The following is a 19,853-nucleotide window of genomic DNA, read 5'->3' on the forward strand; positions in this document are numbered from 1 at the left end:
GTTTGGTTGGTTGATGGTGTTCTTCTTCCTATGGGGTTTGCAGACCCTATCAGCTCCTTCAGTCTCTAGGAACTTCTAACTCTCATTTAAAACTCAGGAATTCTTTGAAAGTTTATAAAGCATACCATTTTCTCTCTGCATGAATAACAAGCAACATCTTCTTTCTGAGAGTCTGTCTCCAATCACTCTTGCTTTTCTTCTTGACATCTTCTTGGGCTGAAAGGATTAAACTTTGGAATTTTATTTCTGGGCTCCTTTTACACATCCTGTCTCTAGGATGTATATAGAATTGTAGCTAGAATCTCAGTACTCTGGAGTCTCACAAAGAGAGATCATAAACTTTCAAACCAGGCTGTGTTACCTAGCAAGATTCTGTCTCTTAACAAAATGTTACAAGTTATTAGACTAATTCAGAATATTAGCACTAAGATTTAACCTCATTAATGCTTGATAGCATTTACAGAGTCCTTTCTAGAGGTGATTATTCAGAATGTCTGGGTGGGGGAGGGAGGCTCTAGTGGAGTGATTTCTTTTCAGAAAGTGTGGTGGATTTATAAGCATACTTTCAAGAACAATATATACTGTTAAGTAATATGCAATTAATGACATCCTATTTTGATTATGTCACCATTCCAAAATAAAAGTCTGTAGTGAGGGAACTGCAGTGACCAATGCTCCAGCCTTTATCTGGGAAAGAGAATAAACAAGGGAGTGCTTTCCTAAAGTGGCCTTTCTTAGGGAGGGCAGAGAGACAGCTGGAAAGAGCCACAAGTCACAGAGATCCTTTTCCCCATGTACGTGAATAAACCGAACAGACTTCGATATTTGTGGGCATCATGCTTTTTTCTCCTTCCAACAGTTCCTTCCCTAGCCTAAGGCTAAGGAAGGTGTACAGTGGCCTCCTTGGGCCTAAGATGGTCAGGGCAAGTGCTAACTATTCTGAGAGCTCACAGCTAAATTTCCCTAACAGAGAAAGAGCAGGAGGCGGGCATATATGTTTAGTGTGTATTTCACAGGAGACTTTCTCTGGCTGGTGGCCAGCTGCCTAGTTGTCTTATTGTAACCAGGGAGCCCTTCCACTTGATGCTGGCAGATGCCCTGTGGTTATATCTGACCTACATGCAGCCTCTGTCTGCTTGGTCACAGCTCTGGCTCTGGGTTGGCTGTTTTTGTTTCTTAGACAACCCTGGGGAAAACAGGTGGGAGGTACCAGTGGATCTTCAGATGGGAGACAGAAATCCAGTACACCTCCACAGGGGGAAACACAGTCTGTCCTCCAAGTTATCACTTAGATCCTGGAGAAATGGGGGCACTGAGGACCATGGAGTTGCCCAGGGTCACTGGAGGAAGAGATAAAGTAAAGCACATGCTCTAGTCTGGTTTCTGATGTGATAGACATCGTAACCACAAGAAACTTGAGGAAAAATGGGTTTATTTGGCTTGCAGGTTAGTCTATCCTCAAGGGAAACCAAGATAGGACTTAAGCGGGAATCTGGAGGCAGGAACTAAATGAAGCAAAGATAACAGAGAAATGCTGCTTACTGTCTTGCCCCCGTGCCATCTTTTTTTTTTTTTTTTTTTTAAACCTAAATACAACCCAGCACCACCTGCCCAGAAATGACACTACTTGCAGTGGGTCCTTATCAATCACTAATCTTCTTATCTAAACCACTAATTTTCTTATAACCTACAGGCATGCCCACAGAGAATCTGATGGGGACAAGTCCTCAACTGAGGTGTCCCTTTTCCAGATAAGTCTAGGTTTCTGTCAAGTTTACCAAAACTAACCAGAACAAAGAGGTGAAACAACTAGATCCACAGACTAGCTCACGGACCACTAAGGAGCCTGAACAGTCAGTCCACAGAAGTCACAGGCAGAGGGCTGCCAGAAACAGGGAAGCCTAATGCCTGATTCTGGCCACAGGTTCAGTGATGGTACCTCGGATGCTTAAGCAACAGTTGTGTTGTTCCCATCGCAGTAAAAAGCCCTGTAATCCTTGAGTTTAGGAGTTCACACCACAACCTTTAAATGAGTAGCCTACTGCTGTGACTGTTTTAGATTATCAACTGATGGAATTCATGATTAGAGTATTCCTAGCAGATGTCCTGAAATTGGCAACAAACGCTAATATTGTGACAAATCATGACAATAAGACTGTTCTCAGTTTCTGCCTTCAAAACAAGCAATGAAGGTTTAAGACATAATAATGTTATAATATGGAAAGATTTATATGTTAAACTTAATGAGGCTGTATATTGTAGGAAGGAAAGTTGAGTGCAGAAAACAAGGTGTCCTGGCTGGTTTTTTTGGTTTTGTTTTTCAGCTTGACACGCGCTAGAGTTGTCTGTGATGAGAACCTCTGTTGTGAAAATGTTTCTATTATATGACCTGTTGACAAGTCTGTGAGGCATTTTTTTTTTTTTTTTTTTTTGGTTAATGATTGATGTGGGAGGGCCTAGTCCATTGTGGGCAGTGTCATCTCTGGGCAGGTGGTTCTGAGTTGTACAAAAAAGCAGGCTGAGGAACCCATAGGGAGCAAATCAGTAAACAATGTCCCCCCCCCTTCCATTCCAGCCTTGGCCTAACAAACATCTATGTATGATAAAGGCAGGTTAGCCAAACTTTCTCCCTAAGTTGCCTTTGCTCATGGTTTTAACAATGGAAAGCAAACCAAGAAACAGGATGATCCCATGAGCAGCTCCCATTCTGACTAGAAGGGCTAGGGAAGGCTTTCAGTGGGTCTACTGGAAGCAGAACTAACCAGTGGGGTTTTTCGCACCTTATATAAATCGGTACAGGAGGTAAATTTGGGCCCTGAAAGTGGGTTTTTAAATTTATAACAAGATTGAGAACTGGCTGGTTTACTTTATTCTTACATGAAAATGGAGCTCCTTAAAAAAAAAAAATTAATAGTGCAAATCCAATGCATTTTAAAATGTTTCAAGCAGGTTTGTGTCTGTCATTCTTAAAACTGGAGCACACACTTATAATAGCTAATCTCCACGGGGCTCTCCTACTTCCCTCCTGAGATCAGAGCTAATGGGCTGATCTGGAAGATGATGTCTGGAGTGTCTCAGGGTGGAAATGGAGGAATTGTCGCATCTAGTCATACTGAGTGGTCCTAACAATATGTTTTGAAGTATATAGGGTTTGAGGATTAGTGGAAACCTCCCTGGCCCAGATTCCAAAGTTATTCTAGCCATAGATTAGGATATACCAGTCAACCTATAACCCTAAATTATAGCATAATGCAGATTCCATTATTGTGACTGACATTAAGAATAAGTGCACACAAGGATGCGCGCACACACACACACACACACACACACACACACACACTATACAGAGCCGACAATGAAGTGCATTAACCTGTCATGTAAGATTGTTCAGTGCTGTCAGCTTTTTTCCTGCAGTGGTACTGAGCAAGCTTTATTAGGGCCAGTTTTGTTTGGTTCTAGTCAAGCCCTTTATTTGGAATAGGTGGAATTAAGTTTTGCTAATATTAGTGAACCCTTATTTAGCCAATTTACTTTCTGGCAAAGAGACATTAAGGCTGAAGTTTGTGTAAAGCCTATCCATGTTATGACTCATCACTGAAGTCACTCCCGATAGAGCCTTCGTGAGATGGGGTCTCACCACGTAACCCATGCTGGTGATCTTGAACTTTAAGTGCTCCCGACTCAGATTTGCCCCTGGGAAACTTACATTTTTTTTTGATCAAGTATGACACCTAAGATTTATAAACACCTGAAGCTCAACATAGATTTTCCTGCCTAAAATAGCACCTCTTACTTTACTTCCTGTCTACAAGTCTTGTGTCTCTGGCCACCTTTCTTGTAAGCAATGGTTCTTTACAAACAGACAATTCTGCCAGTCCTGTGCCCACAGTCTGGAGAGCAGGGCAAGGGAACAGAGAACAGACTGCCTGCTCCATAGGCAGTGCTTGGAAAGGCTACAGAGCACATAGGTACAGGGCATTCTCCCACAGCAAAGAATCATCCATGGACAAAGTACTAAGGTCATGAAATTTTGTTCTCTACTGCCAGAAATGAGAAGCATGAAAAGCCAGCATGGTGTTGGGAGCCTAACAGCTTAAGTGAAGCCAAACTAATTCTCTATGGCTGGAGTCTTGGACATAACACCCAGAACATCAGTGTCTCAAACTGTGTTTAATAAAGTGGCACTGCAGGACACAGCAGATGTCAGTCCACTAGCTCCAAAGGCAGGACAGCGACTTCTGCTCTAATTCCTAATCCACCACTCTGCTGGGCAGACTCCAAAGGAGAGAGGATGCCACTTGATACTTCCAACTACAGGTGTTAGGAGATGAAGGGACAGAAATCTTAGCTGTTTGTGAGGTCCACAGCAGAGATGGCTGCAGACCCTGGGGCTGTCCTTCTGAATGTGTAGTGTTGAGAGAAGAACATGGATGGATGCCCAGCAAGGGAGAGCAATCAACCTGGCCAGAGTCCCAATTCCAGTTCCAGCCATTGAACCAAGCCATGTGATTCTAGGCAAACCTCAGGTCTTCTTCCTAAAATCAGGAGCTGGCCTGGGCATGGCAGGATTGGGCTCAGCTCTTGCCATTCTCAATATTTTCTTGTTTGGGCACATAAGAATTGAGATAACTCTGTACTCAGACATTGGCGTTGTACATTTATTAATTTGTAATCTCATGGGGTGAAGGAAATAAAGAACAAAAGGAAACCATGCAGTTTTATACCCTCAGGAAAACTTTAATTGGATAATCACTCATTCAACAAACACCAACAAGCATCTTCTTTGAATAAGATGTGAAAACTTGGTACATTTTAGTTTTTAAAGATGTGCTTTAAATAAACCTGGGGCTCTTTAAAAGTTTATTTCCCAGGATTTTAGAGCAGTTAACATTCAGCTCCCCAGTGAAGTTCCTCGCTGTGTTCACACAGGACAGATGGGTTTCCATTAACTAATGAGTTTCCAGGTGGTGCTGACACAGCACACATTTGAATGTTCCTCTCTGTGGGAAGCAGAGATGCAACTTCTATACTTAACCTGTCGACAACCCGCAACTACAACCTTCCTCATAGCCTTGAGTTTGCAGGGATCTAAAGTTGACTTGTAGAGAATACATGCAAACAAGAAAACTGGAGATTTCGGCACAAGGCACACATTCCACAGCACAGTTCTTGTTCATCTCGGCAGGCTGTGTTCACACTGCTGGCCTTGGCTGTGTTCTGTGCTGAAGAGCTGTCTGCTGGTAGACCAGAAAGCTGCAGCTTCAACAGTTATATCTTCAAAAAGGCCACCTGGGAAACAAAATCCACAAGGCTTTAATGATAGAACATGATGGAAAGGCTGGCGGCATGTCAGAACTAAGTGGGACGGGGCCAAATCTGGCCAACTGGGTACACGTCAACCTCAAAAGAAGTGACTCAGGCGAGGCCAGCATTGCATTTTACAGCAAGAACCAATCAATCTTTTTTAAAATGAGCCATCAAGTAATTAGAATGATTCATATCCACTTTTCAAAAAAAGTTTTAATTGACAGTAAAGTTATATATCCATGAAGTAATCCAGTTCATGTTCCTATTGGTTCAAACTACTCTTTTTCAGACATTCTGTTAGCAGAATTTTGAGTCTAAAAGACTAGTAGACAATTTTATGTCCTTAACACTGTTGGTAAGTACCCCTTCTTCTCCTCAGGTCAGGCTGATATTTTTAATCATATGCAATTATACTTGTTGTGTTTGGCAGCAGCAATTCATCTTAGCTTAGTGTCTAAAAGAAAACTTAATTCATACAGGCATATGTGCAAAATATTCTTGAACTATCAACAAGGCCCAGATCAAACAAATGCCTGTAACTCGTCCCAAAAGTTCTGATAACAGAGTAACAAAAAAAAGGTAGTTAGCCAAAAACGTTTGTGGAGTTTTAGTCTGGAGGTGACAGTAAAGCTGGCAACTGTGTTAACACCAGAAAGAGAGGGAACCGCAGAGATAATGCTGAACAGAGCGGTGGGGTGTGGGGCACTTGCGCTAGGCCAACCAGAAGTGAATCCATCCCATTCTTCAGGAAGTATCAAAGGCATCAGGGAAGCTGGTGCCTAAGTCCCAGCTGCAGCCAAGGGGCAGTTAGTCAATGATCCCTGCTACAGGTAAAGGAAACGGCAGAGGCTTGCAGTGCAGGAGCCATGGGCTATATGGAGAGTGCTTTAGAGGATGCTACTCTTCATATGGTGCTGCAAAGAATACACCTGCTGAGTTTCCACATCAACTTCCCACTGAGCTCCTGCATCAAGTTTTGCAATGAGAGCACTGAAAATTGATGGAACAGGCAAGGGTTATAGTTCCTAAACATCATCTAACCATGGGACAATTACAGCTTATAAACCTCCAGGGCTTTCTGTGAAGAACAATGAGACAACAGGCCCGGAGAGGGTGGGGGAAATGTGTTTTAGGCCAGGCCAGACCAAGTTTGGCCCTATAGTGTGCATAAGCTAGCCTGAGCTACACAGTAAGGCCCTGTCTCAAAATATATGAATAAATAATAAGAATATAATAGTTTTGAAGAGATAATATGCTATATAAATCCACATTTTTTTCCCTCTATCTCCCATTTTTCCACCATTACCAGATGGGTCAGGGTATTTAAGGGAGACTTGTGTATGTTCCTTCAGGAATTAAGGAACAGTTTACAATTAGATGGGACAGGAGACTACAGGTCTTAACGCAGGTTCCACGGAGGGCAGCAATGCTCTGCTTCTACGCAAACAGTATACTGGGAGAGAAAACACACCACCTTATAATGACCAACTCAGTTACCGCTTCTAATTCTGCAAATTACCTAGCACAGAAGAGTTAACGGAGCACCTAGCTCCAATACGTGCCATTGTGAAAATGGTTGGGAAATTCGCTCTGAAGCCAGGCATCTAATTAGACTTTGCGACAGCCCTGGTTGTCAACATCTGGGAGGGGATGGTGACTGACATCTAACCAGGAGAGGCAGAGATGTTACAGAGCTTCCTAAAATCACAGGGCAGCTTCCCCCCAGGGCTCCCAAATGTCAAAAATGCTGTGCTGAGAAAAACTGTAATTACAGCATTTTGTTGTTGTTGTTTTGCTGGACCAGATCTCTCATTGACTAGTTCTGTGACTTTTAATAGTCTGGCTAACATCTTTCCCCACCTGCAAAATGGGAATTATAAAAGCACTTTATAGTGTAATAAGCTAATTATGACTCTACTTGCCCTGGGCACAGCCCTAGGATTAAGGCAGAGCAGCATTTGAAACGCTGGTTTACCAACAAGAAAACAAACACCGACAGACTAAATGGCTCACAGAGCGCAAGTGGCGATGGTGGACTCAGAGGGAAACTGATGAAACCCCACTTTTCTCACAGCAACCTTGTAGATAAACGTGGAGAAGCTAGATGTTAGGAAAAGGATGAAGAGAGTGGGGGAGGGGGTTATGGCCCATGGAGGTGCGGTGAGGCCTGGGGGGCAAGAGAGATGCCTCTGAGGGGTCCATGTTGGGAATCCCTTCCCCCTGAGGGACCAGCCACAAGACGGTATGGTACAGAATAAAGTTTATTCAAGTCATGGGAGAGTTAAGAGGGTAGTAAAGGCGGGGGGGGGGGGGGGGGGGAGGAATAGAGGAGTAGAGGAGAAGAGGCCTGCCAAGAGCACATGAAGAGAGAGGGGGAAAGGGAGGGGGAAGAGGAGGGGTAAGGGGGTGGAGAGCAAGGCTGCAAGAGCTCAAAAGGCCAAGAGAGAGAGGAGGGGCAAGCAGCCCCTTTTATAGAGTCAGGTCACTGGGGCGGAGCATACCTGGCTGCTGCCAGGTAACTGAGGGGTGGGGTTTACAGAATCTCAACACTAGAGGCACAGGATCCTTGAGTCTTCACTGTTGCAGTGACATCAACACACAGCTTTGGTTTCCCATGCTTGTAACATGGAGATCAAGAGGCTAAACTGCCCAAATAATGCCAGAACCCCCACCACCAAGTAAGAAAAATCTGAAATTTTGACCTAAAGAGGTTTATGTTTTGTTGTTTTTTTTTTTTTTTTTTTTTCCCCCCTCTCTAGTTTTGTTTGTTTTACCTACCAAGTCAACATTATGTACTTTTAAAGTTTCAATAACAAAAATTCACACCCAGCCTTGGGAGCAGGTATTACATAATGCATTGTGGTCTTTTTTTTTTTTTTTTTTAATTTAAATCACCATAAGTTAACTATTTCAACAGCTGATTTTGTGTTCTCTGGCTTTGATCTGTGACAGGAAAATCTGCTTTCGATTTGTTTTAAGAAAGTTGGTTGGGGTTTGTTTGGTTTCTTTTCTTTTTCCCCCTTTCTTTTCTTTTTCTTTCTTTTTGTTTTTTACTTGTACAACGCTGAGCAAATCTGGTTCCAAAGCTTTTTTACTCCAACATGATCACAGCTGAACCTCTAGGCTATGTTGGTTCTTGCATTTCTGAAATATACACTTGCAAAGTGTAAACAGTGATGAGAGACATGGGGGAGAGAGGACTCTTTCCTGTGACCATAAGATGTGACTCCGTGTTCTCTGCACACAAATACAGACACTTGGAGAGGAAGAAAGATGAGCCAAGGGATCTAAAGGTGATGTCCCTGCCTTGGGTCATCTGAGAGCAACCGTCTCAAATGACAATAAACAGAACTAGCCTGGTGGAGAGATGAACTAAGGCCGTAATTCTCCAGGTACAGGTGAGCCCCATGTTCAACACTTACAAACTTCCTGTATCTTAGTTAATCTATACTGCTGACAGATATTTCAATCAATAAAAAGATATGCTGTCAAAACAAACCACATGAGATACAATTTTCATTTTAAAAAGATACCTAAGTGCTTTGGGATATGTTAAACAAAAGCAAGAAGACTATAAAATACTGAAAAATTTAAATTTCATGATGACAGGTTTTGATTTTTTTTTTACAAAAATCAAAAATTTTTAAAAATTTCAAATATTTTAATTTAAGAAATTTTGTATCTATATAGTGTCTTGCCTGCATGTAATCTGTGCACGTGCCTGGTTTCTGCAGAGGCCAGAAGAAGGTGGACAATGTGCTGGAAATAAAATTAAAGACAGTTTCGATCTACCATGTACATGCTGGGAATCAAGTCTGGGTCCTTTGAAGGACCAGCCACTGTTCTTAACGCTGGGCCATCACTCCAGCCCTCAGAATGCCAGGCTTTCAAAAGGAGCCTACAAGAAGTAGTTACAGCTATACATGGATGTCCCTTTTCACATGAAATAGTGCTGCTAACAGGAAATAGATTAGCTTTCTAGTAAGACAAGGAGATTTCATATTTATGCTTTTTATATAAAATAAACCTTATCTAATAATATGATTCCTAAGACCCAAGCTTCATTTACAAAATAAGATATAACTGTAAACACAAAATAAATCATTTTTTAAGCATTTATCAACTATGTTTGATAGTAACACTGGGATTAAATGATTTTCCTGACTCCCGGGCTCAATATTTATCAAGAGGCTGTTGAAAGCACCTGCTCTTGGCTTTTGAGCTGAATACAGTATGGAATATTTCTCCCTCAGGGCTGGTAGGCTGACTTCATTTGTCCATTGGTTCAGTCTGGCTTATTCCACCAATTGTCCCTGTAACAATCACACTTATAAGAAAGGATTCCTTCATGGTAAGAAAACAGGAGTAGGGGCCAGCCAAGCAATGAGATGACCTAAGAAGATGGACAAGTTTAAGACGGATGCCTACCACCTGCTGGAGGGAAACTCACCACCTGAGTTATACAAAGAAGATAGACTTCTAATGTAGATCAGAAGTGATTATTATTCTAACTATGAATTTTGTACTGGCCTAACTATGAATTTTGTACTGGCAAAAAAGACACAGCACAAGTTGGCATGACATGGAGTTTGGTGCATGCTGGCTTTCCACTGGAAGATGCTGGCTTGCTAAAGGAATTCTGGCAAACGGTCCATGAAGGAGGAGTCCCTGCCATGGCAACGGGCAGTGGCTACCGGGTCATTTAACTAGATTAAGGGAGCAAATGCACAGCCCTTGAACCTCAGAGGTTCTGCACAAACTGGGCAGAGATTTTCCAGATGTGGGGCAAAGAAAGATGGGATTTGTGGATTAATGTAAACCTTCAGCCACAGTATACACTATAATGACTGACATATAGCTCAAAAATACCACTGGTCTTCATATACCTGGGGAGCAGGGAAGCTAAGCTACCAGGGGCCCGGCAACCAGAAGCTTCATGTGAAGATGGGGCAGAAAGTGTGAACCAATACATCAGCCACTAGTCTGAGTTCTAGCCTTCAACAAAGGAAGTGAGTTCAGGGCACATCCCTATCATCACTTCTTTCAGAATGTGTGGATTATGGACAGCGCCGTCATAGCTGGATAGAGCTCCTGCGACACAGCCAGTTCTGAAATTTTGCTAAGGAGAGCAAACCCACAGGGCAGAAACTTACATGGGAATAGTCTTTAAGTGTTTCATAAAAATCTACTGCCTCAAGCACAAATTGTATTTGTCAGGAAATAATGATATTCATGTGGGCAGGTGCTAAAAATGCCGGATATAAAACGGGGCTAACTCAATCAGTTTATTATCAGGGAGATGTTCAAAAGTCCTAGTTTCTCTTTGCTCTGGAAGAGCTGTGAGGGGGTTCATCTAACAAGCACCAGGGTGTTTGGAAATCTGTCCCATTGGTACCAGACCCTAAACAAACAGAGTGGAGTTCCTGGAAGTCAGAATCTTTTCTGCAGTATCAATTAATTGAAACAGTTTTCACTATTTCCAGTAAGATGGCTTTAGCAGAAAATGAAACTTAAAAAAAATATATGTCCTATTAAAGGAAGCCACTGCCTCTTGCTTTGAAGTGTGAGCACTTGTCCCTGGAAAAAGCTTCTGAGCCACTGTCATGGGCAGAAGCAGGAACAGCCTATGAGGATGCCAGCTGAGGATCCCACAGGTTAACACTGAGACGATGCCGTGAATGTTATGTGCAAGCATAAACTAGATGCTGTAATTGGAGGCCGTCGGGTCAGCACTGTTTGGGTGTGTGAGGGCAGAACTCTGTCAGGCAGGACAGGTGACTCAAACCATCTGCCATTCTCTTCCAGGAAAGGGCTCCCAAAAGTCACCGCCACACTTCCAAGCTGTCTTGGTTAATCTTATGTCACACTTGAGCGGCTTTGCTTCTGTGATGTGGTTTAATAATTTATTTGTAATTTTATATTAAATACAATGGAAAAAACAAAAAATATAGAGAAGTACACACAGAAAAAGGAAACTATAATTTTTGTTGTCCCATTATTCAGAGATACTAAATCATGTTTTGTTTTTCTTTCCAAATGTCCATTTACCATGTCTACCCAGTCATTTCTATATAAGCTGTTTAGTAATAATACATTACTTCTATTAAACCTACTGATGGATTGTGGCAGTTTTCATATGCTAGTAATATTCTTTATGATAAACTTTAATGGTAACATTATATATTTCACTATATATCTGTGCCACTAAAGGAGGAAAAGAAGTATAAACACATAACTATTTTTTTTTTTTTGCCAGAAACAGAATTTGGGGATTTAGAATGAGGTGCTACTCGGTTACAAGGTGGTTCTTGGGAGCAACCTCTGAAACCTCCACCATTCATATATATTTCTGATGCTGACTCTGGCTCAGCATCATCCTCATCACACAAGAACTTGTTGAAGGAGAGTTATCCTGCCTTACTCTGGCCCCAGTTGATCAGAAACTTGGGGAAAGTAGCTTTTCAATGAGGGCCTTCAGGATGATCCTTCTACCTTCTACTTTGATATCCACCAGTGTAGTCCAATTTTACAAAGCTAAGCTAGTGATCTTGGGGACGGCAACTGACTTGTTGGAAATCAAAGCACAGATAGATCTTCTTACTTCAGCAAACGAAGTGCATGCTAGACCAGCAAACTCAGGGCACTGACCTGAGGATCCAAAGCTACTATGAATCTGAGGGCACTGGGAACAGTGGGGGACAGGGTGGATAATAGGGATGAGGAAAGGTGTCCGAGAGGGAATCATCACAATCCATTCTGTAAATGCATGGGACTGTCAAACAGGAGTAATTGATTTAAAAAATTCTTCTTCAAAAGAAAACTTATCTTTTTTCTCTAGAAGAAAAATAAAACTGGAATAAAAAAAAGATCAAATTAAAGTCAGAAAAAAAACCCTACCAAGTCTAGTGCTATTGTTTGGAAACACACCTTAACGTCTCTTAACAGGGTTCTGAGTAGTATCTCCATATGTGCACTGAGGAGACTCACCGCCCTTCACTCTCCCTATCCCGTTCACCACACACTCCCAATCCTAACCATCACAATCTCCCTAGAGGGTGAATTCCTTTTGCACGAGAGAGAAGACCACAGTATTGTCTTTGTTTTACTTCACTTAGCTTGCTGACCCCAGCTCCACCCCAGAACAGTATCTACTCTTCTTTATGACTGAATGACATCATGCTATGTGTACACACCCTGTTTCCTTTGGTCAGTTATCTGTCTTTGGGGAGCTAGTGTGGGTCCACACCTTTGCTGTCTTCTGTTTGCTGACTTCTGTCTGTCCTTTGCCTCCCCATGGGGGTATCTGTGTTTTCTGAGATTCTGTATCAGCTTCGTTCTGTTTTCCATGTCTGTGTCAGCACACACTCCCACTGACAGTGCACAAGTGTTCCTTTAACATTCAGTATAACGATGTGCCTCTGTAGTTTCAAGACATATCTGTGGTATCTTTTCATCTTCTGAAAACGTTTTAGACCATTTGCTTGTTTTTTGTTTAGTTTAAAAGGGTTTTTGGTGTGTTGCTTGTTTTACGTTTATCTGTGTATGGATGTCTGTGTGTGCGCACACATGCAAACCATGGTATCTAAGTGGCAGACAGAGAGCACCCTGTGGGAGTCAGTTCTCTCTGTACATCAATGTGAGGTCCAGGGACAGAACTCGGTCTTCAAGCTCAGTGGCAACTGAATCATCTCATTGGCTCCCACTTGCCCATAATGAAGAGCTAGATTACTTGTTTTCTATTAGTGGTTTTTTTCTTCCATATTCTGGACAGTAACTGTCAGATGAACAGTGACATCTATCGCCTCCTGTTCTTTAGGCTGTCTCTTCTCTCTGCTATTTCCTTTTGCAGAAGCTTTCTACAGTGATATAACCCTGTTTGTCCATTTTTGTTTCCCGTACTTTTGGAGTCTTACCCATAAATCTCTGCTTGTGCTGATGTCTTGAAGGGTATCCCTGGGTTTTCTTCTAGTGCTTTCTGAACTTAAGGACTTCCAGCTAAGTCATTGCTCTGTTTGGGGTTGACTTTGTAAATGGTGACGATGATAAGGGAGGTAGGATTGAGTGTCCACTGACTCGTAGAATAAAACCCTTTATTTTAGCCACCGAGGGTTCAAAGGACACACAGGTTTACCACATAAAGCCAACCAAGAATTAAGAGCATGAGGTTTTAGTAGAAGTGGGAAGGAGGCAGCAGCTTCTGGTAAAAATACCCTGATTGATCTATCCCCACCCAACTCCATCCGACTCCTACGCTCGAGAGTGAGTGAGTGAGTGAGTGAGTGTGGGCAAGTTCAAATGGTGCAAATGCACACGCAGGAGTCTCTTCAGCAGAATTCTTTGGCCAGTTCAGGTGAAGCAGGCTACCACAAATGTGACTTCAAAATAAAGTCACAGAAGCCCCACCAAAGCTTGTAAGGAAACTGGATCTGTCATACTGGGCCAGGTAAGATGTAAAATTATATAGCCATTCTCCAAACTGATTTCCTTCAAAAGTAAATGAGCAGGGCCTGGGAGCACAGGCCTTTAACCTCAGCACTCATGAGGATGGCCAGGTCAAGACCAGCTGGGCTCTATAGCAAATTCTAAGCCAGGCTGGGCTGTATGATGCCTTCCCTTTAAACGAAAGCAGCAAAACAACAACAGGTCAACATGTAAAGACTGTATGACCCACCAGCTACCGTCTTCAAACAGAAACTTACGCGCTCAGAAAATCTTGTACAATTTTAATGGTAAAATACTGAAATGAGTCCAGGTAAGTGTTTCAATAGTCTTACAGGCATTCCATGGGGTATTAGTAATCAGCAATAATAATCTACAAATCATGGACAGTTCTCCTAGAGATTATGCTGAGTTTAAAAACTCGACCTCAAAAGGTTACATACTATATAACTGCATCCACCTAACATAATAAAATGACAACAGTTTACAGTGAGCGCCAGGGGCGAGGGATGCTGAGGACGGGAGGATGAATATGATCCTATAAGAATAACAGGACAGATCCCTACAGTGGAGGATCTGTCAATGCCTAGACTGTGCAGAAGATAAATATGAACTCACATTGGTGATAACATGCACAGATTACTGTATAAATAAACACACACCCACATGATAACACTGAGTAACCCAGTACTATCAGAAGGATTATATTCACATTAATGCCTTGATTGGGCTGGCTACATGATAGTTTTTATAAAATGTTATCACTGGGAACAACTAAACAAGGGCACAGGGTCTTTCTATACCATTCTTTACAACTACACATGGATATACAAACACATCAATAAAAATCCCAACTAAACTAATCCCATCGTATGTGGAAATGGTTTTGTAGTTTCCTTCCGACCAGTGCCTCTGCAGGCACCCCTAGGGTGTGATTTTCTAAGCTGTACACTGATGCTTGTGTCAATACATCAGCGAGATCCCATTTCCTCTGCAGAATGACCCTAGTGATTAGTAAGCAAATTGTGAAATGCAATTATGATGAACAGAGGTTTGAGTGGGCAGCCTGGGATTAATGCTTAAATGACACAGCTCCGCCTTATGTCTCAGGCAGTGGTAGTATGTGCTGTGAGAAGTCCACACATTTCTTTCTTGCTGCCTCGTTTTATCATTTTCTGGAACTCAAAATGCCATAGCAGGTTTGGCAAGTACAGAATAGACCTCTCGTTTTAAAAAGAACCAGATTATATATACTTAATTAAAACTTTAATTTTAATTTTAAAAGTAGTTACAAGACCTTACAAAAATGTCTAGAAAAACAGGAAAGAAACATACTATAATATCCTAATGTAATTATAATTTTGGTCTACTTTCTCATATACCTTAAAAAGTCATTTATAGTTTTAAAATATGTGTGTACGTGAGATGTACACATTTGTCCACATGAGTGACTATGCCACCAGAAGCTAGAAGAGGGTTTCAGGCCCCCGGGAGCTCAAGTTACAAGAAGCTGTGACTGGCCTGAGATGGTGGTGGGAACTAAGTTCGGGTCCCCTGAAGAGCTGGAAGCTCTTAATTACTGAGCCATCTCTGTAGCCCCAAAAGGCATTTTAATATTTTTATATGTGACATATATATATATTATTTTCCACATGCAACCTAGTCTTTATTCTGTACAACAGTTCACCATAATGTATTTAATCAATTTTGAATTTTAAATTTATTAAGTCAAAAGTTAATAGATTTGTTTTCCCATACTTTGGAATATTTCCTTAGGAATAGAGTCCTAGAAACTAGACTGCTAGACTGAAAGTTATGGGACTTACTATAATTGTAGATGCACTTTCCCAGTATGATGTACAAACTAGCACCATGTTAGTTCTTTTTAAATTAGTGTTAATTTAATCAAAGGGCGATGCTGTCTCATGGTTCTGATGGGAGAACCATGTAAATTACTGTGAATTTAGATTCTCCCAATTTTATTATTTTTTTAAATCATTTTTCTTTTTGATAAACTGTGAGATCAAGTCATTTTCTTTTACCTATTACCAGGTTATTTAATTTTTTCTATTTTTACTTCCTTGTGTTGTGTTTGATGCATGTGTGTATGTGAGTGTGGTGAGTGCGTGCATGTGTGTGTACTTTTGAGAGCTAGCTTTCTCCTTATTCCATGGTTTCTGGGCACTGAACTCAGGTCACCAAGTTTGCACCTCAAGCAATTTTACCTGCTGAGCCATCTTGGTGACACATGGCATACTTAACTTTTAAAAAAATAGTTCATATAAGCTCTTTGCAAAATGTTAATTTTTTTTTTCATTGAAGGAATTAAGTGCTACGCATAGTCTCATAAATCCATGAAAAATATACTTGGTGTAAGCATCTCATTTAATTTTGTCCAAATTATACATGGAGGACCAAGATACAGAGAAGTTAAGTAGCTTCTACTCATGGCTATGAGTCGGTCACAAGGCTGGTGTGCGATCAAGTCTTTGTTTCTGAGCCTCATATTCATTTCATCATAAAAGCTCTTTCCCTCCTAATTACAGCGAGAGATAATTGCCATGGTAACTTTATTTAAAGAAAGCATCTATAATATTCCAATTTCAGCAGATTTAATAGCTGGAATGGGGCTGCCTCCCTATCTAGTTAAGAGGAAAGTGAATTCCTTCTTTGGATTAATTATAGAGAAGAAAGCAGAGCCTAAGTCGGAAGCCAAAGACCCACTTGTAGAGAGAAAGAAATGGCTTTTTAATTAGTGGAGAAAGGCCCCTTACATGATGAGTGCCAACAAGAGAGTGGGAAGATGGGCTGGAATCTCAGGGTGGAACCATTTTCTCTACGTTTGGAGAGCAGGGTGTTACGCTGGCGTACTTTAGTCAGTTCAGTTAGCATGGCTGTCGGTAAAGACTGACAAGAGAGGGATCAAACTCTAACCAGATGCTTATTTTCTCCAGACAGCTGTGGAGAGCCAACAAACCTCTGTATGTATAAGTATTCATGATAGGACCATGAATATCAACTCATGAAGATGACAAGGTTTCCCCCGGCCCTAGGATGGATGTTGACAGTGTGTACAGAACTTGTCAATCACAGCTTGCTTCTACAAGGCGACTACAGTCTGATACCTGCTCCCCCACAGAGAGCAAAATTAGCTAACCTGCCTCCTCATCCTCCAGTATAGCTGAGTTCCTAGGCTGCTGGTGGATCTCCATTAGAGTGCATGGCTTACACAATTCCAGCTTCTCTGTGTGTCCATTTCTTTATTTCCTGTCACCCTAGTTAGGTCGATCCAAAGCTCTGCAGGTAGAGGCAGCCATGTCTCCCATGTGCAGGCTCTCTTAGAGAAGGATCTTATAGATCCTTAATGATCCCCAGGTGGAACATTATAGTGTGACCTGTACACCTCAGGGATCAGAGAGCACATAGAAGAGGGGACAGAAAGAGCGTAAGAGCCAGAAGAGCAGGACACAGGCTATGAGGCACTGTCTTCCAGACATGGCGGGGATGCTGCATCCATGAACTTCCAATGTGATTGTTTACACAAAGCCATGCCTGTTGACAAACCAACATGGTGGTGGTGGGGAATTTCACAAGATTCCACCCCTAGATGAAGACATACAGGTCAATAATGGCTGCTGAGGGAGGGAGAATCAGTCTCTGTCAGGGACAAGTCCCCTGGAGGTTTCTTAATCTTCAATACATGTACATTCTGCCAACATTAATTTATAATGGAAGGAATGTAATTGGAGGCCAGCTAACTTACAGTTTCAGAGGACATTAATAGAAAGCACAGCGGCAGACAGTCATGTTGCTGAAGCAGTAGTTAAGCGGGCCTGGTGTTGGCTTTAAAACCCCAAAGCCCACCTCCTGTGACAGCCATCCTTCAACAAGACCATACCTTGTAATCTTTCCCAAACAGTTCCACTATTTAGGGACCAAGCATTTAAATATAAGAGCCCATGGGGTCTATTCTCATTCAAACCACAATATCCATGTTGAAGTAAAAACCATTTTTTTAAATGTCTATTGTTTAAACTGACGGGGAATACATGGGGACCACGTTTGGATCATGAAATTGTACTTAAAATGCTAATTTTAGAATAGAGGGGAGACTACAGAATGGCTTTGGTGATTTTGTAAACAGCAGAGGAAAAATGGAAAATGCTCTGACAAAGGTGACCGCACTGAAGAGGGTACTATGATATGTCACACAGTCCAAGAGCTCTGGACTTTCACCCCAAGCCCAAGGGGGGTCTCCACATGGAACTGCCCTTCACAAGGTCAAGAAGGTGCATATAGTTCCCAAGAGCTAGTGTTTAAAGGGAAAGCTTCTAAGCTCTTCAGAAGTGGGAGTCTCAGGTGAACCTACAGCAGTGCAAAAGTTGGTCACAGTTGCACAGAAAAGACTAGAGAGCCAGACATAAAGTGCATGAAACCAAGAAAAATAAAAACTACTCGGCACAAGATGACATTGCTTCCTACCTAGCTGTGGGTGAGCAAAGGAAATCCAGGCTCTGGACCCTGGGAAGGTAAGGTCAGCTCCCTGCCACTCCAAATACCTACCAGCTTCACAGAAGTTCCTTCCAGCCCTGCCCACCAGTGACTATGGGATGACTGGAAAAAGATCAATGTGGCCCAGCAGACTCCCACACATGACTTCCCCCAGTGAGGGGAAGAGTTTGTAATCATCACAAACTTTATTATGCTTAAATATTTTTTCATATCACTAGGGATGCACCTTTTTTGTTCTATCTGCTATCTGTGAATGAATTCAGGTTTCTATTTTCCTACCTGTTCTTAAAGGAAGATGTTGTACAACATAAAGGATAGGTACAATAAAGGGCTGATTGTGCATATAAAACATCAAAGGTTTAACCAGAGCTTCCCCCTTTTAACAATACCTAAGTAATAGCACACCTACCAGGGACGTAACTAAAATTGGCATGTATTGTGTCTGAAGAAAAACTCCACACATGATTCTTATTTAATATGCAAATAGAGGCATGTAGGTGGCGTGTACTATCATCTGCTTGCAGAATAGGTTTGAATCCTGAAGCCACTGACTAGACTGTGCATGGCTTCAGAAAGTGTGCAGCAAGCAGGACTTCCAAGAGAGAGACTCAGATCAATACATCTTTACTATTGACATAACCCATGCATGAGAAATCCAATAGAGTCTGGGATTATCAAGCTAAGGATCCTTAACACTGAAACACTTAGACTGAATTTATAATAATTGGGCCTTTTGCAATTATATTTAATTCACGCCACAGGATTAACTGGAAAAGGGGGTCTATATGTTTATTCATCAAACATTATATAGGACAGTGGAGTGGAGGGACATATGTGTGATTTATGCACAACTCAATCATTAGTGAATTATATAGTGTCACTGGACTCCAGCTTATGTGGAATTGAATACCTAGAAATGACCAATGCTTAACTACTGACCACAGTTTATTTGATTTTGTTCACCAGGGGTCCTGCATGTTGCCTTCTTCCCACAGAGATGCAAGTTCTGTGAGCTGTTCTCAATATGCAGAGAGGAACTGCAGAACCCAATGTAACCCCAAGCTGCCTCATGTAGAACTAACAGGCTACCTGGCTCAGCAGAGAGCATCTATTACCTTCCAGAAACAACAGGATGAGGTTACCTAGCCTTACTGCCTTGGCTTCTTCACCTGTAACTGAAATTCTCTCTTCTGATTGGTTGGCCAAGAACTGTATCATATATTGCAGTTTCTTTGAGTGGCCCCCTAGCATTTTCCCACAGTTATGTCTGGGAAAGCATATTTCTCCACAAGCCTCCCCTCCTTAACCTGCTTCAGGAGAACCTGAACTTCGTGCCTAGAGGGCTGCCGGTGTAATATAAATATCCAAAAGTCCTCAATGGAAAACTGGGGAAGATGCCCTCAGGACTGAAGAACTTCCTGGAGGAGGCTCAGAAACAAAAGCTTTTACCTCCATTGAATAGGGACTGTAATGTGGTTAAGGTATGTGGCCATGGGGAAGACTCACTGCTCTGATGGGGAGCACATGAAAGTCATGTGTTAGACTTTGTAAACACATCCAAACTGCTAAAAGACTGAACGTAAACAATCCCACCA

The 19,853-nt window shown here is 41.9% G+C and overlaps 1 protein-coding gene across 1 annotated transcript in view; it reads right to left on the reverse strand.

The window, feature by feature from the left end:
- Nucleotides 1–4,807: 4,807 nt before the first annotated feature.
- UBE3D (ubiquitin protein ligase E3D) overlaps nucleotides 4,808–19,853 on the reverse strand; it is a 137,791-nt gene continuing 122,745 nt past the window's right edge. The window contains exon 10 of the mRNA XM_080934120.1: nucleotides 4,808–5,289. Coding sequence (XP_080790246.1) covers nucleotides 5,269–5,289 — 21 coding nt within the window. The 3' untranslated portion in view covers nucleotides 4,808–5,268. The remainder of the gene's footprint in view (nucleotides 5,290–19,853) is intronic.

This window comes from Micromys minutus, assembly GCF_963924665.1.
Source record: "Micromys minutus genome assembly, chromosome: 21".
Classification (NCBI taxonomy): Eukaryota; Metazoa; Chordata; class Mammalia; order Rodentia; family Muridae; genus Micromys; species Micromys minutus.